At 36.0% G+C, this 23780-nt stretch overlaps 1 protein-coding gene across 1 annotated transcript in view; it reads right to left on the reverse strand.

The window, feature by feature from the left end:
* Window positions 1-4504: 4504 nt before the first annotated feature.
* The window catches only part of TSPAN13 (tetraspanin 13), a 30466-nt gene continuing 11190 nt past the window's right edge, over window positions 4505-23780 (reverse strand). Inside the window, exons 2-6 of the mRNA XM_081283762.1 lie at window positions 11704-11871; window positions 10983-11063; window positions 10265-10378; window positions 8837-8950; window positions 4505-5568 (exon numbers count right to left, since the gene is read on the reverse strand). Of these exons, the coding sequence (XP_081139888.1) occupies window positions 5494-5568; window positions 8837-8950; window positions 10265-10378; window positions 10983-11063; window positions 11704-11871 (552 nt within the window). The 3' untranslated portion in view covers window positions 4505-5493. The remainder of the gene's footprint in view (window positions 5569-8836; window positions 8951-10264; window positions 10379-10982; window positions 11064-11703; window positions 11872-23780) is intronic.

Raw genomic sequence — 23780 nt, forward strand, 5'->3', positions numbered from 1 at the left:
GGAAAGGTCATCCAACAAACATCTGTACCCCTAAGCACATCCTAAAGAAATCCTGGGAATGGGCCTTGCTCTCTCAAGGTCTAGAGCACTGGCCTAGAATAAATTCAGTCTGAATCCTCTTCTTTGCCAACACGTGATGGTCTGTGAGAAGGGCAAAGGGCAGTGATAGCACATTGATGAGGCAGAGATCAGAGGTCAGTGATGTTTGGAAAAAGGGGTGAGAAGGTGAGGCATCAAGTAGGCAAACAGCTTTACCGGCTTTTAATCCTGTATTGTGCTTTTTAAAAAATCAGAATTGAGCTGTGTATAGTGATGTATACCTGTAATCCCAGCGACTCAGGAGGCAGGAGGATCACAAGTTTGAAGCCAGCCTGAGCAATTTAACAAAACCGCCCCCCCCCAACACCAAAAAAAAAAAAAAAAAAAAAAACTTTCCAAGGTACACTTGCAACCACAGGAAATGTGTACATATAAGATTAAAGTGTTGAAGATTCAAACGTTAAAATGGTTTTCATAAACTCATGAAAACAGTAGCAATGCCTGTTCTTTCTACCAGATTCATCCACTGCCATTTCACCATCTTTCATTTGTGCTTAAATAAATTTCAAGTGAGAGTGTATCTTAACCATTTATCTCTGCCTACTAATCTGACTACTAAGAAACAGAAGAGTACCATGAGACTGGAGAATATTATGTCCAGCAGCTACATAAAAATGTTAACACCACAGTGGGAAATGTAAAATGGTGCAGCCACTGTGGAAAACAATATCCCGGCTCCTCAAACTAGCAAACACAGAATTACCATACAACCCAGCAATTGCACTTTTGGGTGTATACTCCAAAGAATTGAAACCAGGGTACAGATATTTATACACCCATGCCCAGAGCAGCATTATTCATAATAGCTAAATGATGGAAGCAACCCAAGTGCCCATCAATGGATGAATGGATCAACAAAGTATAGCATATGTAAAACTATGTACATACACACACACACACACACACAGGAATATTATTCAATCTTAAAAAAGGAAATCCTTGAATATGTTACAACATGGATGAACCTTGAAAATATTACTTATGCTAAGTAAAATAAGTCACAAAAGGACAAAAACTGTAAAATTACATAACTACCTAGAGTGATCTTCAGAGACAGATTGGAAAGGTAGTTGTCAGGGCTGGAAGAAAAGGAGTCAGGAGCTAATGGTTGTGGAGTTTTGGTTTGGGAAGATTAAATGTTTGTGAAATGGATGAAGATGATAGTTGTGTATCAGTATAAAAGTACTTGATACTACTTAATTGTACGCTTAAAAATAGTTAAAATGACAAATTTACACTCTATGTTTTTGCCACAGTAAAAACATTTTTCTGTTCATCTGAAGTCCCATAGTTTAGGGGAAGCCAGGCATGGTGGTGCACACCTGTAACCCCAGAGGTTTGGGAGGCTGAGGCAGGAGGATGGGGAGTTCAAAGTCAGCCTTAGAAATAGCAAGGCACTAAACAACTCAGTAAGATCCTGTCTCTAAATAAAAATATAAAATAGGGCTGGGAATGTGGCTCAGTGGTTAAGTGTCCCTGAGTTCAATCCCCAGTATCAAAAACAAAACACACTTTAGGGGGAAAAAAAGAGGAATTAACTTTTTAAAAAATGTTAGTACCATAAATCATCCATAAAATCATGATCAACAGGTTTAACCTATGCTAGAACGGCAGTATTCTTCGAATGGTCACCTGTGACTATCCATGTCTACTTTGTTTTGCTATTTTATTGCATTTAGTGATCCTATGTAGTAGCTAGGATCTTCCTATTTAGTGATCATGGATGAAATGGGAACCAGGGGGAACAGAAAAAGCTCTAAGACAGGAATAGAACTTTTTTAAATCCAAGGACTTCAAAGTCCAAATCAAGTCAGCTGAACTTATTAAAAGGCCCTTGTCAAGTTGTGATCTCACCTATTTGTAAAAAGCGAGATACTGAAAGCAAGCAAAAGCAGTTTCACCCTTCAAGAGATATCAAAGTCCATTCTTAGATATTTTAACTCACAGTTAACTCCCACAAACCGTCACTTGGAAATGAATTCCAAAAACTAATTTTCCTAAGGAGAATGATGAGAAATGGCCTGGCATTTGGTAGAGGAATCTGACTTTTCCTTTTCCCAAGTCTCAAGAAATATTTCAATGGCAATTGCCCAGTTGTGGAAAACACCACCATGACAAACCCCATCTTCTCCCTACCCCAACTCTGAGGCTCCGGGTGAGAGGATGCTTGCTCCCTTAAACTTTGTTAGAACACATTCACTAACACATATCCTAATGCCAGTTAGCATGGACAGCCCCATATAAAAATCATCACTAGTCTCACACATACAACTTCACACAAATCCCATCACTATCCACATATCTACAAGAGTTAAGCCTTTAACTTTCCTCTTACCTCTAAAAACAAAATTCATATGTAAGTGATCATGTTTGTACAATAACAATGCATACTTTTCTCCTAAAAATTACTAGATGTGATTCTTTTTCAGTGCTTTTTCACTTAAAAAAGCAAGAGGTTTGGTGTATTTGGTGCATTTTCAAAAGAAGGTACAAACTCAAACAGGGTTAAACAAATATTTAGAAGAATTCTAGGAGGAGGGTTTTGGCTCAAGGAAACTAAGAACTAAATGCCACACTTCTGGTTTCCTTTCCGTATTTGAAAGGTTCCAGTCAACAGCATATTATTAAGGTTGGACATGCAGAACTGGTTCTCATACCAAACACATTGGTGCTCAGATAACAGAGTATCTGAAACAAATCTTATCCACAATAAGCTCAAACTTTAGAAATTACAGCCAAACCTTTCTTCTTTTGTATTATTTTCTCTAGCTAAAATTTCACCTTTAACATCAAGACTAACTGGAGTAAATGTTCTAGGGAATATTCCTGTAAATGGAAAATATAAACAGGGAACAGAGAAATTTTTTTTAAGTAGTTCCTTTTTAAAGAAATGTGATGTTTGGAAAAAAGGAAATGTAAGGTCTTGGGTCTGCCTTACAGCTATTTGTTGCAATTCGAGAACAGACCCCGACCTGAAATATGCCCTCCTCTGACATTGTGTTTTAGGTTGTGTTTTTATACAAACAGCAGTGGCCCTCTTGTAATCCTACGATCAGCCTAAAACTGCTTTTGCACTGGTTCTGGAGGGGCTATGCAGGACCATAATGGACTCTGAATGGACATGTTCAGAGGTCTTTCCCAGTGGATGTTATGAGACGCTGTAGAACGAGAGCAGTGTTGATACACCAGACACAAACAGATCATAATAGACATGAATGAAAGAGGTGGTAATCAATCCATCACCTTCAGATCTGCCTGAAAGAAGAGAAAGCCAGATTCATTTAACAGGGCTGCCCCAGCGCTTGAAAACGAAAACTTCTTGAGCGACTAATCATCAGTTATTTATTACCCACTCTTATAATCCTATAGTTTCAAGTTCCAAAGATTCATCCTAGCAAGACAAGGAAGCTCACACCTATAATCCCAGCAACTCAAAGAATCACAAATTCAAGGCCAGCCTAAGGTACTTAGTGAGACCATGTCTCAATTAAAAAATAAAAAGGACTGGGGATATAGCTCAGTAGTAAGGAGTCCCTGGGTTCAGTACGGGAGGGGGGGGGGTGGATTATCCTATCTAGACCCTAATTTTTAAGTGTGTTGATCCAAACAAAGCACTTGCAATCAGAGCACAAACCATAGTCTGGGCTGGTTCTTTCTGCAATAGATTTTTCCACATATAATCATGTGTACCAAGAGAAGCGTTATATTAGAAAATTCCAGAACTTTATAGAATTTTGAAAAGAAACAAGACAAATAGGAAAATACAGAACACCTTAAAGGAAGACAAAACTAAAAAACCTCCTTTCATGTGTCACTTAGGATATCATCCTACAGTATATGTGGACTCATATGAGGGGGTGCCCACAGCTTAAGATAACATTATAGAAATAGCACAGTTCTGTTTTCTTGGAAGATTAGGTAATGCTACAGTCATGGGAATGGCATACCTATAAAATGTTGCAAAATGCTACAGACCAACCATTTACCATCTTTCTTCGTCTAAAACCTATCAAGACAATTACTAAAAAAGTATTACATGCTATCCAGAATACAAGCCAAGAAAGTGTGATGTTAAAAGGGATAGGAACTTATGTATTTTCCCAAATAAATAAAAATGACTTCTCTTAAAAAACAAAAAGGTCTTAAAAAAAAAGGAAGAAAGAAAAATATCTTTCTTGGCATGCAGAAAATATTAACCATTGAAATATTTCACGAAAAGATTTGGGGATAACTACCAACAGACACTTGTGCTGAAAGTTCATTCCCATGGCTTGACTGTGTATGAAAATAGCAACATCCAGCTCTAAGTATGCCAAAGGGAACCTAAAACAAAGAATTCTACCAAACTTAATTCTTTATCAATTTTTCCATTACCTCCTTTTAATTTAAACATGCATACACAAAGAAAGGTTTCCATCTTTTAATTTGCAACATAATATACAGGACTACAACACCATTTCAAGTTCAAATTAGGGGAAATATCACACTCAAATATGCTTTGATTTGACAAGTTGCTGTTACAATACTGAGAAGTTTCATGAAAAAGTTATTTAACAATTTTTAAGATAATCAAATATCTTTTTGCTACATGGGCCAATGCAGTCATAGTAACTTGTTTAAAAATGCAGTATTTTGCACTTCAAATTATTAAAAAAGAATATCAAGATCATATATGTTCTGAATTATTCAAACTCATTCCATTTTTGAAAGATGAAAGTGAGCATTCTACATTAAACGTTTCATGAGACCACTTCTCCTTTGCACTTACACATAAAAGTCAAAAACTAAAGCACAATTGCCTAAAGACATAGCTATATCTAGAATACACTGGTGTAATCATTAAAGACTACTAGAACTAAATTATCACTTTTATATCAACACTTTTCACCACAACACGTCTTTCCTAAAAAGACAAAAAATCTTGGGATTTAGATTTCCCTTATTGAACTGAACATAATAGAATCTCTTACATTCTGGCTTTGTAATAAGCTTCAACTCCTTCCAGTAGGAACTATCTACACAGCACAGTGCTACACACAATTATTCCAGTGAGATGTGTATTTAGTTTCACAATATGATCAACACAGTAGTGCCATACAAAGTTTTCTGCAGGTAAAAATGCTAGGAAAGGCCACGGTGGACAGTGCCAGACACTGAGTACAGTAGATTACAGGTATCACTGAGGGCCAGAGGAGACCACAGATTTCAGTCTTTGTTTAGCAATGGAAAAAAGAATAACATCTACAGAAACATAAGAATAAAAATATATAATTCCACTGTTGATAATGTAATTTTCCAGATACTGTTTCTTTTGTTAAATGGGCAAACTAGCTTTACTTCAAATTAGAGAAAGTGAATACAATCAGAATAGGAAAGATTTTCCTTGTTTCCTCATCAAAGGAATGCACTAGGGTTAGCGCGAGGATCTTTCTGGTTCCTGTATCTGTAAGTCAGCCAAACCCCCAGGATCTGGAATTTAAAAAAAAAAAAAAAAAGTTATGTTTGCATATATATGTTCTATCTACTTATCAATAAAATAACTCTGAAATCTGAATAACTTTGCTTTTTTGTTTGTTCAAAAGAAGAAATTTCTATTTCTTTTTTTTCAAATGAAGTAAGTAAACCAAATGAGAAGCCGTAAAACAAATTAAAGTATGAACATTGGGGTAGGCCGCACAATTGCTGCCCAAAGGCATGCACATCAGGAGCCTCAGAACCTGGGAATATGTTCCTTCCCAGGGTAACAGGGACTTCATAGATGTGACTGAATTAGAGAGAATAATCTGGTAAGCTCAATGATACAATTGCAGGGGTTTTCATAAGAGGGAAGCAGGAAGGACAAAGTCAGAAATACAGAGAGAAGGCAGCCCGAGAACAAAGCAAGGAAGCAAAAGGATGCTATACAGTTCTAGTTTTAAAGATACAATATTAAGCTTCAACTTTTCTTTTTTATCTACTTTTTTAATAATAGGAAAATTTGAATTTTTCACTCTAGAGGGGAATTAAATTAAAATAGAATTTATAAAAAAACACACATATAATACATTAACCATATATTTCGTATATATATAACATACATGTTATATATATGTGTGTGTTATATATACACCACATATACAAAAATGAAATTCATACATTATCTGTACATTTTCCACATACACACAAAAAAATATCAAAACAAGAAAAGCCTTTCTAGGAATAAAAATCAAAGTTCTAAACCATATAGGAAAAGGCAATAGATTTAACTACAATAAAAGTAAAATTTTCTCTAAGAAGAAACAGAAACAAACAACAAAAAGTTAGGTAAATGCCAAAGGAACTGAAAGCAGAACAAAGCAAAGCAATGCAAAAAAAAAGTGGAGGCTAGAGAGGAATTAGTGGAAGGCAGAGAGTGAGAAAGGGAGGTAGGAGGGGTATGGAGTGGGTAGCAGGCAGGAGGAGCCTGGTTTAAGGCCCACCCTGTACTATGCTTACCACAAACATTCCACCCCAAGTTCCCCTCTGAGACTCTGAGGAAAAAAATCCCCTGTTTTGCATATGCTATTTTGAGTTTGTTACATGCAGTTCAAAGAGCCTCAATTAGACAAAAAAGTAAATAAGCAAGTCACAAAAGAAATACAGCCAAAAAAAAAAAAAAAAACATACGGATATATGGGCAAATTCAGTATCCACTTTTTCAAAAGAAAAAAATGGAATTGCAATACCTTTTATAAAAAAAATTATCAAAGTGTCAAAAAAATTTTATAATAAAAATACCTAGTTAGTGCTTGAACCAAAAGTCAATTAAAACAATATAGTAGTCACCAAAAACCTTTTAAAAATCCCAATATTGGATTATATTTGATGTCTAGAAATATAATCACAGGGCAAAAGATAGGATACAGAAAAACATCTTGTACAAGATAAGAAGACCATGGCATTATTTATTATAGTGACATATTAAAGGAAAAATTAAGCAAACTCGTTAAATTCCACCCATACAAAAGACTAAGGGTTTTTCTGATATTCTTTAAAGATACATGTTCACTCTTACAAACAGTCTACCATAGTTCTATAGCGACATATTCAACCTTAATTAAAAGAATTACTGGGTACATGTAATTCTGTTATCTGTTTAAAATAGGAGTATGACATAGTAATCTCATAATAGCAATAATAGGAGTCCCACCATCTTTTTATAATGGGCCATTGTATATACGTATGTGTGTACACACACACACACACACACACACACACACACATCCCCATTTTAAAAAGTGAGGGGACAAAAGCACAAAATGCTTAAGAAACTTACCCAAGGCTACACAACTAATAAGCAGCTGCTCTAGGGTTTCCAACCCAAATAATGCAGCTCCTAAGTTCATTCCTTAACCATATGCTCCAGGGTGATAGACCTTAATGTAACCAGCCCATCCGTGAGAAACAAAGCTAACCCAAAGGTTTGCTGCTACAAATAAATGTCCTATATATCCGTTTCATGTAATTATCTCCATAAAATACTAGAAGTGAAATTAATGAGTTAAAATTTTTTAAAAAATTAATCTTTATGTCAATTCAGAAGCATCAAAAAGTATGCACAGGGCTAGCGAGATAATTCAGTGGGAAGAGCACTTGCCTAGCATGCCACCAAAGGAAAAAAAAAAGAAAGAAAGAAAAACCTGTGCACAGATATTGAGAGTTTAAAAAGAAAAGACACTGAGCATACATCTATAGTCCCAGTTACTTAGAGGGGTTAGCCATGAGGACTGCGTGAGCCTAGGAGTTCAAGGCTAGGTTGAGCAACATAATGAGACCCTATCCCAAAAAATATAAATTAATTAAATTGAATTTAAAAATAAAAAAGGGAGCTGAAGTTGTAGCTCAGTGGCAGAGCACTTGCCTAGCATGTGTGAGGCACTGGGTTCAATTCTCAGCACCAAATATAAATGAATGAATAAAATAAAGGTCCATCAACTTCTAAAAAAATATTTTAAAAAAGAAAAGAAAATGCTTTAAAAAATAAAAAAGAGCTGGTGATGATTCAGTATCCAGTTACATGATAAAGTATGAAACTTCTCTCTAGCACCATAAAAAAAAAAAAGAAGAAGAAGAAGAATTATAAATAAATTTTCTTGAGAGACACTAAGGAAATAATATTATTTAAAAATTATCAAATAATATTTCTGTGGTTTTTCTTATAGACATTTATACTATATAAAATTTATAATTAGTATGGATATATTAATATAGTACAAACATATATTCATGAGGAATTAATAACAGAGGCAACTATAAGTTTTGGAAAGCCAGGAACATAGGAGAATGGAGGGTAAAGTTGCAAGGCAATTTTTCAAAGCATACCTTTATATATATATTTTTACATATATATATATATATTTAGACACACATAATTAATATATATTAAATAATATAAATATGCAACCTATTCCAAAATTAATTTAAAATTGAAATTTATCATGCAAATCTGAAAAAGAAGAGACCCTAGAGATAATTCAGTCTATTCAGACTTATCTTATTTGCCCATTAAATTTTACATAATGGAAAACAGATCAGATATTTTACACTGTCATAAAGTTAAGGCTAGATTGATGGGATATTCTGATTCCAAGCCAGGGGTCCTTTGTTACATTGTAAAAATCAGTTGACCCACAGTAAGGTGCAATACCATATTCTCTTACTATACAAAACAGGACTCCCTATGACAAGAAGGAGAAAATACTGCGGATTTTGCACATACCTCTGTAAAACTGAAAAAGAGGCCAATGCCACCCACAAATCTCAAAACTTCTCCAGCATATTCTCCTATTATTGGAGCACAAAGCGAGCACTTGTGGCTGCTTTGAAAACAGCTCTGCATCAATTAAAGAAAAGACATGTTATTTCAAACTACATTTATAAAGAGCATATACAAAATGCACACGCACACTAAATTAGGGTCTGGGCATGTTACATCCAATTTGGGGCATTGGTGTTTTAGCGGTATGCAAATTTTTAAGATAGTCTCCTCATGTACATGCCCTGTATTTGCTTCCCCCTGTGACTGGGACTTGAGAACAAGATGGGGGAGACACCCCCACATTTAGGCTGCATTCTATAATACTACTGCTTAACAGAAGGAAGAGAGAAAAGAGGGTAGTTCTGTATTTCCTCACCTTGGAAGTGTATAGCCGGCTAAAAATCCCACTTTAATATAGACCATTCTTCTTCTCCTGTCCTGATATGCTTCAAAAACCATATTATTTATATACCTCCTCTAAATGTCTAAGACTGATCATACAGTGCTCTTTTACAACATGTTGAAGGAACAGTCAAATGAGAAAGAATTAGGAGTGATAAACCAAAGCTTGTTTATCTGACTGGGCCCTGGAATATTCAGCATTCTCAGGATTTTGAGAACAGGCAAATGCTACAAAATGTATATGAAATACGATAGTTATATGTAAAGCAATTTTGAAATACAATTCAGCACCAGTGTTGTGGGAGGGGTTCAGACCCAGGAAGTAAGGTTCGGGGCTCAGCAGGTAGAAGATATAAAACTCAATTAGGACAGTAGACATGCTTTATTCAGAGGTGGCAACATCCTCCAGCCTATAGCTAGTTCCATTTTTCCCCAGTCAGTTCCAGTTAGCCCCTCAGTTTTTTCATAGGCCCCTTTAATATGCAGGCCAAACAAAGAAGGCACACTGCCAACAGGTTACATAAGTGGGAGCATGCTCACAAGCAAAATGTCTATGACCTTGAGTATATACGCTGATTCAGAGTGTTTGTGGCCTAGACTAGACAAGCTCCATCACTTATGATTATTAAAAGCCACTGTCAGTTTCATCTCATATTGAGGTGGCAATAAAAGTCTTTCCCAGCCATGTCCAACTGTCCAGGGACATAGACTGGATTCACCAGGGTTGTCTGGTAGTAGAACTGACAGGTACCTCCGTGACCATAACATAGCTGGTTCCCAGCCCTGGGTACACACTAAAAACACCAATCTGCCAGAAGCTTCAGTAAGGAAGCCTAACTATAATCATTTGGGGCTTGCCTCAATAATCAGAAAGTCTATTTTTTTATGACAATTATTATTCATTTGTATATAATGAATTTATACACACACACACACACACACACACACACACACACACTTTATATATACAGTAAACTTTGGACTTACAGCCAGACAGGTGTCATTTGGGTTAAAACTTCGGAACCCACAGCAGTTTAAATTTCTCTGGATGTCATTTCGAGCACTTGCTGTATTGTTCCAACCAACCTCCAGAAGCTGACTCTAGGAAATGCATTTAATATGCATTAAAATGTGTCATCTCTGCATCAATGTGTAAAGCTAGAGCCCACAGCTTTTAGTATTGAGTGTACATAAAATACCCTACAAGACCATCAAAACTTTTCAAAAACTAAAGCGCTATTTCTATGAATGAAGAAGTCTTAATTTTCACATGCAAGTTAAAAGAAGCACTTGCTTCAAAGGCATAATTCTGAATGTCATGTGATAGAGTTTCTGTTGTTCCAAGACAGAAACCCATATTTCTCTACAAATTAGAGCTTGAAAAGAGTAGTTGCTAGAATTGAACCACAAATATTTTGGAGCAAATGTTTCACTACAAAGTGGTGGGTAAAGGCTAGATAAACATGCTTTAACAGTGCTAAATTTTACCCAGTGAGATCTAAGGATACAAAATGCAGCACACCTCCTGGTATCGTCAACTCTAATCAGTCCGACTCACACAATCAGGAACAGGAGAGCACAGCTCTCCAGAGTGAAATAGCATTCTGGGCAAGAAGAAATGCTTTACACTCCAACCATTTCTTCCCCCTTTTTCATACTCAGACTAAGAAGTATAATAAAGTAGCAGGAAAAAGTATTTGCTTACCTGTTGCTCCTGGTTCAGGGCTAAACAAGCACAAGAGACAGAAAACTGAACAATAAATACAAGAAGGAGAATAATCATATACTGAAAGTTAAATGTTAAGGACATTTTTGAATACTCTTAAAACAGCATTAATCAGTGGGTACTGGCACACTTTAAAATGCACTGGCAGCAGTTCACCCAAAAAATAAAACAAATGGTGCTTTGAGAAAGTTCGAGAAGGATATGTATACAGAAAAATAAAATTGATAATTATATAAATAAAAACACTTCTATCAGAATTTTATCCAAATTAAACAAAAAGTTTTACATACATGAAACAGAAAACAAATATAGACAAACACATATAAGCTTTCTTAATTTTTGTCTGAAACATACACTGTTAAATTCTCAAACATTATTATATTGGAAAAAACCTAGAGGTTCACCGAATCACTTCAATTTAACTAAATTAGCAATACATAAGTAAGATTATAATGAACTTGCAGAATACGGTCCAAAGCAACAAGAGTGAGTGGAGACATGTAAACATACAATAACTTAACCCTCAGAAATGTTCCTAATATCGGTAGAACAAATGTGCACCAAGCTTCCTGGGAGTTGCTTCCTGGCAATTAATAATTTTCTAATAATGACATTAAATTTGCTGTAGTCATCAAAATAGTAATCAATAATAAGAGCGCAACCCAACTGGTGTACAAGTCCCAATTTTAAAAAAGGATACAAAAAATAGCAACACCTGATGGTGTTTCACAGCTCCGATCAGCCCCACTAGTGCAATCAGAAACAAGAAGATGCCCACTGCAATGACCACACCAACCACTCGGAGACTGGAAATCAGCCCGAAGCCAATGCCCCAAGCAGCAATTCCAATAAGCAACAGACTAACCAACTGCAAAAAAAAAAAAGGGGGGGGGGCACAGGGAGGAGAGAGAAAGAAGGGAGAAAATGTCAATTTCCATAATATCAACATTTTTAAGGTTAATTAGATCTTATTATCTTTCAAATAATTGCTAATATTCAGTACAATGGTCCCTCAGTATCCACAGGAGATTGGTCCCAGGAACCCCCAAAGATATCAAAACCTAAGCATCCTCTATTTTCATATATAATGGTGTGGTAATTTTATATAACCTCTGAACACACTCTGATATACTTTGAATCATCTCTAAGTAATACTTGATACAATATAAATGCTACATAAATAATTGTTATAGTGTATGGGTTAAAGGAATAATGACAAGAAAAATGTTTGCCCAAGATGCAATTTGTTTTCTGAATATTCCTGATCCACAGCTGGTTGAATATGGAGGGATGACTGTCTTAGAAGACATACAAAGGATTTCAGTGGATATTGTTTAAATAAATTATATTAATTCTCAATATGCTTTAGACTAACAATAATCTAAAAAATAACAGGGAGCCTCAGAAGTCACCTGATTTACTTAAACCTAAACACCTGCTACCTAAGTTTATGAAGTAACGGCATACATAATACTCCTAGACATCAATATACCTCAGTCCAGTGTAATCATGTCTTCACATAGAACTTGCTAACTGGACTATATCCCTCTCCGCCCTCCCAGCTCCCAAAAGACTGACTGAATCTCTCCCTCCTCTGGCAATGTACTTTCCATGAGTTTGGTTAGACTGTTTCCATTACTACACTCAACATTGTTTCCAAGCCTCTCTCCAGGAGTAAGGTCACTTCAGAGTAAAGTCCCATGTTTACCTCCATGTATTTCCAGAGCTCATCAAAGGCCCTGATCCCTGGGGAACACTCAAAAGTTGCTCCTAGAACTGTCACTGAAATGAAATGCTTTAGATGTACATAAGAATTCATAGAGAGAGGCAGAAAATGCTTAAATCTCCAAAAGGATGAAAAGCATGTAAGAGATTTTTAGCTACTTAGAATGAAACAGCATTCTGAGCAAGAAGAAATTATTTTATATTTGAATCACCAGGTAAAGAGGTTGAGCTCATGTCTAATTGATTTGAACCTGTAAAATTCAAAGTTACAATCATTTCTTTAATATAACAAAGGCTAACTGATAGAAGATCGGCTTCATCAGGTATCAGGGAAGAGATGGAGAAGGGTTGAAGAGCAGGAAACCTGAACAAGCACCTTCCATGAACTTGTGATCAACCACGTACTGAGCAATGGTGATGAGTTAATACTGAGTTTGGAGGAATCAAAATATTAAAAAATATATTTTGTAGCACTACTTAAAGGCCTGGTAGAGTCTGTTTAGAAATATAAAAATTACCACTTAGTCAATGGATCTTTTTCTGCTCAAATGCAGAATCCTTCATATGTAAAATACTGGTTTATTAGACAAATTATACAATTACTGGTCTATTTAGCAAAAGTGCTAAATACTGTACATTTATCTGTATTTTAATCCAAAATTGTAATTTTGTATTTTTGCCATATAGGAACAACTTGAGAATAAAAGAAAGCATCTTTAACATGATAAAATCAAGCTTCGGAGCTACAGACTTGGTGGTCTCCACTGCAGCAGGCACACACATAAAGCATTCATTTTTAGAGAAACAGGGGAGTCAAAAAGCTCTCATAAACTTTGGCACTCCAGAAATTTGTCTAGTGCCTTCCTCAACTGCTCCTTATCAGCAGGCCCATTTGCTTCTGTTTCATTTTTATCATCCTCACCCGTCTTCTCACAACTTTAAACAATTTGGGATGGAGAAAAAGTCCTCCGCCCCTTCACAAGTGAGCTTATTTCTGACTTTGTGATTTCCAAATATATCATACTTCCTTTCACGAGGTGTAAAAGGCAGAAGCCTGAAGGAGGTGTGAAGGAAGAAGGGCTGGAGATGCTGGGAGGGGTCTCGCCTTCAGGAGGTGACAGGGCTATGCTTAGCATCTTGGTACCAAACAAGGGAGATGGCCCACACTTGCACATATTAGAGTAGCTTAGCAGTTATAGATCTCCAGAAAAATAGAAGCAGGAGGAGATATCTATGTTTATATCTAATTGTCAAGAGAAAATGAGAAAAGGAAAGACAGAGGTAGAGAAATGTTAAAGAACTGGCTCATACGATTGTCAGGACTGGCAAGTCAGCAATTTGTAGGGCAGGCCAGCAGGGTGGAAACTCAGAATTTCTTCTTCCTCAAGAAACCTCAGAGGTTGCTTTTAAGGTTTCCCACCAATTGGATGAGACCTACCAACACTGATTGCAAATGTCAGTCGTACCTACAAAATGCCTTCAGAGCAATCTCCAGAGTAGGCTTTGAACAAACAAGTAGACACCAGAGCCTATCTACAATCTGAGACATAAAATTGACCATCCCTTGGCTGGGGCTATAGATCAAGGGAGAGTGCTTGCCTCAAATATGTGAGGCATTGGGTTCGATCCTCAGCACCACATAAAGATAAATAAATAAAGATATTGTTCATCTACAACAACAACAAAAAAAAATTAAAAAAAAAAAAAAAACAATTAAACATCCCTCTGGACAACAGAGTCCTGGATGCTTTATTTACAAGTTCTATTAAATTCATGAACTACTAACTCTTTTTTTCATAGACCACCACTTTATTTTTCATCTTAGTCTTAGAGACAAAAAAATAAATAAATCAGAAATATGAATAATCTGATATCAAAAAAATGTTCTAATGCCATAGAATCCTTTGGGAAACCATACAAAATCCCTACTATGTAAGTGAAATTCTTAAACATTAAAAATATTAAAGGTTAAATATTCTTAAATGCTAAATTAAAAGCCAATTATTCATTAACAAATAGCATATACCAATTGTGTTCTAAACGCCAGAGACCAAACATCCCAACTACAACAGGAGTCAGCAGTTTCTCTTCAAATGGCCAGAGATTCAGTATTTGGCTTTGCGGATCATATGGTCCCTGCCATAACTATTCCATTTTGCTACTGTATGCAAATAATATGGTATGCAAGCTGAGACAATACATAAATGAATAAAAAGGGTTATATTCCAATAACATTCTATTTTTAAACACTGAAAATTGAATTCACATAATTTTCATGTATCACCAGTTTTTTCCACCCATTAAAAGTGTAATACTGTTCTTTGCTAATATGCTATTAAAAAAAAAAAAAAAAGTAGGCAGTAGAATAGATTTGGCCCAAAGGTCAGCACTTTGAAAATGAAAAATTACAATGGTACTAAGACTAATTGTTACATCACACATTTTTTTTAAATGGGTCAGAATATAGGACAATAATCTCCTCCCCTCCCCCCACAAAAAAATCCAGATAAATAAGTGAAAGACTACAAGAGTGAGAAAGTAGAGAGTAAACAAAAAAAAAAAAAAGAGGCCACTGTGAATATTATCTTATGTAGTAAAAGAATGAACACTATTTATATGGCAAAAGATGTGACTAAATTAAGGGTCTTAAAAGGAGGAGATTATCCTGCATTATCAGATGGGCCCTCAATGTCATGGAAAGTATCCCTATGAGAGTAGGGCAGAGAGGATTTCTGAGTCACACTCACACAAAGGAGGTGATGTAAACAAACTAAGGAACAAAAGGCAGAAACTGATGTAGGTGCAAGCCAAAAAATGCCTGCAGTCACCAAAACACAAGATGCAAGAAACAAATTCTCCCTCAGGGCCTCCAAAGGCAGCCTCACCCTGCCCGTACCTTGTCAGACTTGTGGTTACCAGAACTATGAGAAAATACATTTCTGGTGTTGTAAGATTTGTGATAATTTGCCCCAACAGCTCTGGGAAAGAAATACAAAACAATTTTCACCTTGGAGTTGGACAAATCAGGAACCTCTGTGACAGAAACTGTCTGATATTTTACTATCAATGTGACCCCAACTATATGGCCATGTTGAAATACTCAGGTATCTGTCAGCATCCTCCCCATAAACCAAACCTTTGAAACTAATAGCAGCATTTCAGTAAATGAGAAATCTGGTCAATTCTCACTTAATGGCCAACTAACAGGCTCATTAATGAGAAACTACTCCCCTCACCACTTTTTGTTTGTTTGTTTTAAGATTCAGGGTCTTGAATGTTGCCCAGGCTGGCCCCAACCTCCTGGACTCAGCCTCCCTAAGACCTAAGAGGCAGCCCTATAGCATCTTGCTCTGTAAAATTAATTTTTTTCAACCAAGGGTGGAGGGGAGTACTAGTCCAGTTCTCTAGAAGCTAGAAAGGGTAGAAAACAGATTCTCTCCTGAAACTTTCTGAAGAAGTGCAGCCTGACTGATACAACAACGTTAACCTCTCCAGGTCTTTTGACCTCTGGAACTGTAGAGAAATAAATCGGCAGTATGCTATTATTAAAATGTTATCTAGAACATTCACAAGGATCTCTGCTCTAATTCCCCCCACTCACCCCCAACAATAGAGAGAAAAGAGGAAGTTGTTCCCTTCTTTAACTGTGTAGGGATTCCTCACCAAGGTGATTCTGCTGTTTCTTCAACAGGTTTTAGTACATCCTCATTACTCCTACCAGGCAATCTTTCAAAACCATTGAAGATTCCTATCCTCGCTTGAATAAATTACCACAAATGCAGTGACTTAAAACAACACCGATTTATTTCTCTACAGTTCCAGAGGTCAAAAGACCTGGAGAGGTTAACATTGTTGTATCAGTCAGGCTGCACTTCTTCAGAAAGTTCCAGGAGAGAATCGTTTTCTACCCTTTCTAGCTTCTAGAGGTTTCCAGCATTTCTTGGTACACAGTCCCTGTTCCCCATTCAAAGTCAGCAGTGTGGCATCTTCAAATCTCAGACTACAATCCACTTCTCTCAGCACATCTCCTTTTCTGACTCTGACCATTCTGCCTACCACCTATAAGAACTTTTGTGATTATATAAGTCTTATTCAGATGATCCAGAATAACCTCCCCATCTCCAAGGTCTCAATTCATTCAAATCTTCAAAATCCCCTTTGCTATGTGGGGTAACATACTGGCAGGTTCCCAGGATTAGGATGTGGACTCCCCTGGAGGCAAGCAGCACTCAGTCTGCCACAGAGAGTAAGAACATGGGCAATGGAGTTACCCTAGAATCTTTCCTGCTACAAATATTTCAAAACCTCAAAGAAGATTGTAACATTTTATTGAAATATATATGTGAGCTCCAAGTAACCATGGGAAATCCCAGAGATCAGAAATGAAAGAAGAACTGAAACCTCAAGCTGTAAGCAGGCAACTGGTGAGGTGGGCCCATGAGCGGGTGGGGAAGGAGCTCCTAGATCACAACAGTCCTTGAAGGAGAAGGACTTTGCTTTCAAGCCAAAGCAGAACTAGGAAGTGGAACTGAGACCACACAGCTAGGAACTCCAAGAAGCTATTTTCTCAGTGTAAAATGTTATAAAAAAACAACAACTAAACATCCAGGAAGACAGCAAAGATTTTTTTTTAGACTCTTCACAAAATCTACAAGAAAGAGAAGCACCACTCTACATTTGGAGTTTAAATGCATACTACCCCATGCATGCAGAAATTTTCATGCCAAGTATTTCAGATAAAAGCTGATCACAGATTGTGATGGCATTTTGTGGAAGAAAAACTCATAGAAGCAATTCCAAAATGACTCAGGAGGAACATTATCAAATGCCAACTCCAACACCATTCCCCAAAATTTTGTTAAAAAAATAATTATATACACCTATGTGTGACCATTGCTAACCTTAGCAAAAAATACAAAACCCAAGAGAAAAAAAATAAATAACTATAAGAGATGCAATATACACAGAACAATTAGAGTTTCCAAGAACTTTAAGTGAAAAGAAATAAATGAGACTATATATACTTAAGCTAATATACTTAAGCTAACTAAATAGATTTAAGAAGGAGGAGAAGGAGGAGCAACAACACAATTTGGAAAAAACAAAACTATATTTTTAAAATGCACTCAAAAAAGAGCCAGGGCTGGGGATATAGCTCAGTTGTTAGAGTGCTTGCCTTGCATGCACAAGACTCTGGGTTTAATTCTAGAACCACCAAAAAAAAAAAAAAAAGCACAAAGAAGAAACATAGTAGAAAAGATAAAACATAAATTAAAAAGAAAAAAAATAACAATGGACCTTAAGCAAAATTATTTTTAAGAAAAAGAATAAGAGTAAATACCTTAAAATTTCCGTAACAAATAGCTATCAAAATTTCAGAGCAAAAATCACTCAGTGACAAAACATAAATACTTCCTTCAAAACTCAAGAATAAATTCACCTCTTCTACACAGCACTGTAGGAAGGTCTCAGACAACTGAGAAAGAGTGAACAGGAAAAAAAAATATGTGGGGCACAAGACACACTGCTGGCATTATTCACAAATTAGCACAAATATGTAAACAGAAAATCCTAAACATTTGCCAATTACTAAAATTGATAAGAACCAGCAAAATTGCTATAACAGGATCAATATGCAAAAGTCAATAGCATGCTGACTCAACAAAAATATTTTAAAAATATTTTTCTTAGGATTCAACTTGTAATAGGCCCCCAGGGTACAAGGTACATACAAATAAATTTAACAAAAGCAGCATAAGACCTTCTGGAGCAAATTGTGAAATGAATTGAAGAACTTGATAAAGATCTAAATTAAGAGCTATATCATTGCATACAGGAAGGGACACTCACAATAGGGCACTAACTCATCCCCCTCTAACCCACAAATTCAAAGTAATTCTAGGCAAAATAGTAGAGTTTTAATTCATGTGGTGGAAAGAATGGCACAAATGAGCTGGGAACACTCTGAACATTAAGGATAAATGCCCGTATTTACTATACTTTTTTTCAACCCTGTACTGTCACCAGCTCCACGTAGAAGAAATGTTCCTGGGGGCAAATCACACCTTGCTAAGTCATTAAATCCAACTGTCCTGAACTCTGCCTTTGACTTTTCATCCTATTCTGGAAACTTTATGCTTGATTCTGCATCTTTTGGGAATGCTTAATTCTTTAAACATTAGTAAAAATAAGTACATAAATGAAATTAAAAGAGCCAAAGAAGTGCTGGGCACGGTGGCACACCTATAATCCCAGTGACTCCACAGGCTGAGGCAGGGGGAATCACAAGTTCGAGGACAGGATCAGCAATTTAGCAAGGCCCTGAGTATCTTAATGAGACTCTGTCTCAAAATAAAAACTAAAAAGAGCTGGGGATGTGAGTCAGTGGTTAAGCACCTCTGGGTTCAATCCCTGGTACCAAAAAAAAAAAAAAAAAAAAAAAATCAAAAGTGAAGAAGTTAAAAACCATCCTAACAAAAGTCAGAACTTACTTTAATGGTTCAGTAATTAAAACCAGGACAGGCAGATCTAAATAAGTCAACAGTGTGGTGTTTGAGAGAGCTGGAATTCTAAATCAGTAGGGAGATGGCTTCAATTAGCAGCTCTGTGACAATTACTTTCCATTGTGAAAGAGGATAGGACTAGTCCCTACCTCCTCCAATCAATTTAACCCTAAATAAAAGAAGCACAACTTGAAAGTTAAAAGAAAAAAAAAGTACAGAGAATATTGTAATAACCTTGTGGTTAAAGAAATATTTTTAAACAAGACTCAAAAAGGCACACACTAATATGACATTTGATGTATGAAAAAAGTATTCTAAGTGTTTTACATTTATTAACCAATTTAATCTTTATAACAACCCTAGGAAGTAAGTGGTACTACAGCTTTCATTTCCTGGATGAAAACAAATTGTTCACAGAGATATTAAGTAACTTGCCCAAGGTTACACAGCAAGTAAGGAGTAGAAGTAGAATATAAACATAGGCTTTCTGGCTGCTGATTCTGTACTATTACCCACTGTATACCATGATACGTGTTAATTTTTTTAAATTTTATAAAATGAAAGATACAACAAATATAGGATAAGCCTAGGACTAAACATCTCCAACCCTTACAAATCAATTTAAAATGGGAAAAAGTACCCTGAAGAGTTGTCAAAGGTAATAAGAGGTCATCCACTGAAGAAGAATCCAAAAGGACTACACATGGAAGATGTTAACACTCACTAAAAATCAGAAAATCAAAAACTACATCCATGAACTCACATGCACTAGATTGTCAAAAATTAGGTCCAAGGACCCCAAAGCCATGGGGATCCAGAAACCTGACAAACAGAAGTATGAACTGCTGTTGCTACTTTATAGAAAAATTTGGCAGGAAAGCTAAAGATGTGTATCCCGTATTACCACTGCAATTCTGTTTCTAGGTTAATCCCCAAGAGAACCATGCATTTCACCAACTAGCTATACACCAGGATTCTGCCGCAACCTTGTTTGTAACAGGGAAAAGCTGAAAACAACCTCAAACTCGTGATGAGGATTCATAGACTCTGGTATCATCACACAACAGAACCCCAAATGACTTTTTAATCTAGTCCTATGAAATAATAAACTTCAAAAACATAAACCAGATAAGCTGTACAAATACAGATGAAACATACCATTTGTATATATTTCAAACACAAAAAACACTCAGTATTCTCTATGGAGTTCAATATGTGAAGTTGTCACAGATGTCATAAACCTACAGATATTGACTTCAGGACAATGAAGTCCTGAAGAGGGAGAAACAGGCAGGGGCTGGAGAGGGGGCCTGTCGCACCACTGCAATCCTTCACCTTTCAAAACAGGGGCCTGGCAGAGTACCAGCATCTGCGAAGTCTCTCTGGTGGGTTCACAGGACTCTAGCATGTTATTTTCTCTGCATATCAATTAACTTTCTAATTAAAACTAGAAAAAAAATTTAAAACTGCTTCTTACAAGAACACCAAGTCTAAATTCTGCTTTTTGGCTTTACTCTACAAATCAGTCCATTTTTTCCTCATCTAGCCTTCGTTCCTCCCATTTCCCATACCCAGTAATTTGAATGAAGATAGTCTTGCTTTTCTTTCAAATATTTTGTGTCAATTCCAATCTGAATCATCAAGTGTGGCCCACACTCCCTCCTCTAATTTGCTCCCACTTAGAAAAAAAAAAAAAGCTTTCAAATGACGGTGGTACATACAGACCTGAAAGCAGCAGGAAATAATTTCTTGAGTCTCCACACATGTGTGACAAAAAGTCCATCACACTTGGTCTCAAGTATGAACACACAAGTCATTTATAAGAGCCATCAAAGGTAGTATAGAACAGAGTCAACTGTTTAATCCAAAAACAAATTTTCCATCACCATAACAGTGAAATTGTATCAACATGAACTTATTTGAGATGATCCATTTTCTCATTAGACTCCCCAAATATTTTTCATTAAAAAAATTGAAAACAATGTATTTATGTATAAGAGTAATATTTCTATGACACAACAAAATCTCCCAAATGTTCATAACTTGTTTAACTTTTTAAGTTAAAAATAGCATATAAAAACTTTAAATATGCCCCTAAGATTTGATTACTGGTATTTTGTTAACTTTTACTAAAGGAGATCCTTTTAAAGATAATAATGAAACAATTTATTTCTGAGCAGTGGTAATTACATGTTATCATTGCTTTGCAATTTTGAAGAGGAGGTTAAAAGAATTCTTACAAACTAGTGATCTAAAAATTATTGATTCAGGGGCTGGGGATGTGGCTCAAGCGGTAGCGCGCTCGCCTCGCATGCGTGCGGCCCGGGTTCGATCCTCAGCACCACATACCAACAAAGATGTTGTGTCCGCCGAGAACTAAAAAAATAAATATTAAAAAAAAAATTCTCTCTCTCTCTCTCTCTCCCCCCACACTCTCTCTCTTTAAAAATAAATAAATAAATAAAAATTATTGATTCAAATAAAATTAATCCTAACTGCATAATTAAAAAGTCTAAGCTTGTCACTGTAACTTGGTAGAAAAGGAACTGCAAAGAATCCTTTGTTCAATTATAATAACAGTTTCCTTATGAAACCAATTGTAATAGAAAGTAAATTTAGACCCATGACAAATAGTTTCCTTCCTTTGGGAGACAGAATGCTGATAAAAACAGATTATGGATCTGTTAACTCCTTGATAGTGATGTTTTTATGAGCAGGAAGCACCGACCTTTCCTGTTTTCTCTTTAAAACAAAGAAAAGTTGACCATATAAAAAAAGCTTTAAGAGAGAGTTAATTCATTTCTCCGGAGGGGAGGGGGGATAGTAGAGGATAGGAAAGGCAGCAGAATACAACAGACATGAGTATGTCAATATGTAAATCAGTGGAAGTGTAACTGATGGGACTCTGCAATCTGTATACAGGGTAAAAATGGGAGTTCATAACCCACTTGAATCAAAGTGTGAAATATGATATATCAAGAACTATGTAATGTTTTGAACAACCAATAAAAAATAAATAAATAAATAAATAAAAAGAATAAAAGCTGAAGACAGTTCCTTGCACATAATAAATATTCAATAAGTATGCTCAAAAAAAAAAAAAGAGAGTTAAAAAAAAAAGCTGTAATGGAAAAGGCACACCACAGCAAGATTATAAAAGTGTGTAAAACTGTTACAGCTTCACCAAGCAAATCCCAAAGATGTATACAGCAGCGGCAAAACTACCAGCACATGCAAGAGTAGATTCTGAAGGTAAATAAATAGAATCCCATGCAAGGGATATAGAGATCCTCAGCCAGTACCTGTAAGACAGCACAAAAACACAGAACCCCAGGACACAAAGGTACTTGGTCAGTCATCTTAATGTAACCCTTCATTTTAGAGGTGAAGGCATCACAGTAGCAAGGTGACATCCAAATGATGCAGTGGTAGAGTTGTAGCAAACTTCCTGTTTGGTGCATTTTTCCCTCCACATAAGACTATATCATTGTGCCTAGCAATGTACTTAAGGAATAGTTAACACAATATCAAAAATGCCATTACAATTTATAAGAAATTGAAGTTCTTGCTCTGTAACCCAGATCAATATGTTTGAAGAGCATCTTTTTAATTTACCTCCTATGAGATTTGACTGCACAGTAATGTGTAAAAGAACAATAAATCCCTCTAATCATATGACCTTTCCATTAGTTAACTACCAAATGCTATCGTACCCTTTTTGTGTTTTATTATTCTTTTATCTAAATAAAAAATTCTGCCACATACACCTACATTCACACACAAACACAAGAGTACACACTGGGTTACCTAGACTGGAGGAGGAAGACATTCTCCTTAGAATGGAGAGACTTTTTAAAGAAAGAAAAAAAAAGAAAAGAAAAAGAAAATAGATACACAAGGTTCTTTATTATCTAGCATTAAGTGTTAAAATGTTAAACCATGACACTGTCTTTCAAATAAAGAAGAAACTTCTAGAATATTCTAGAATTAAAGAGAACCAAACAATTGCTGCCCAGAAGAAGAACCTTTGTAGTGGACATACGTCACTTTTTGCAACTTAGTACATATATTTCTTATCCTAGTGCTTTGACTTTTTTGCTGAACTAGAAAAGAGTGATTACCAGAGCGCCTGGGAAGAGATGGGGTGAGGAAGGGGAGAGAAATATAGAGACGACTAATGGGTCAGGGGTATAGCTGGATAGGACAAATAACTTCTAATGCTTTACAGCCCAGTACATTACCCAGGGTTGACAACAATTAATTGAACATTCCATGATAGCTAATTGAGGATTCTGAATGATCTACATCTGAGGTGATGATGTCAATTTCTCTGATCTGAACATCACACATTGTATATATATGAACTGAAATGTCACACTGTAGCACATTAAATACCTACAATTGCTACATGTCCATTTAAAAACCTTTTTAAAAATGTTTGTAGAAGAGCTCTCTAAAGCTTCTTGATCCAAAATCAAAAAAAAAAAAAAAAGTGTTAATGAGCCACAGTAACATCCTAGGCCATATTTTTTCTCCAAACACACTCCCT

The sequence above is a fragment of the Spermophilus citellus genome, assembly GCF_964194105.1.
Source record: "Spermophilus citellus genome assembly, chromosome: 3".
NCBI classification, from domain to species: domain Eukaryota; kingdom Metazoa; phylum Chordata; class Mammalia; order Rodentia; family Sciuridae; genus Spermophilus; species Spermophilus citellus.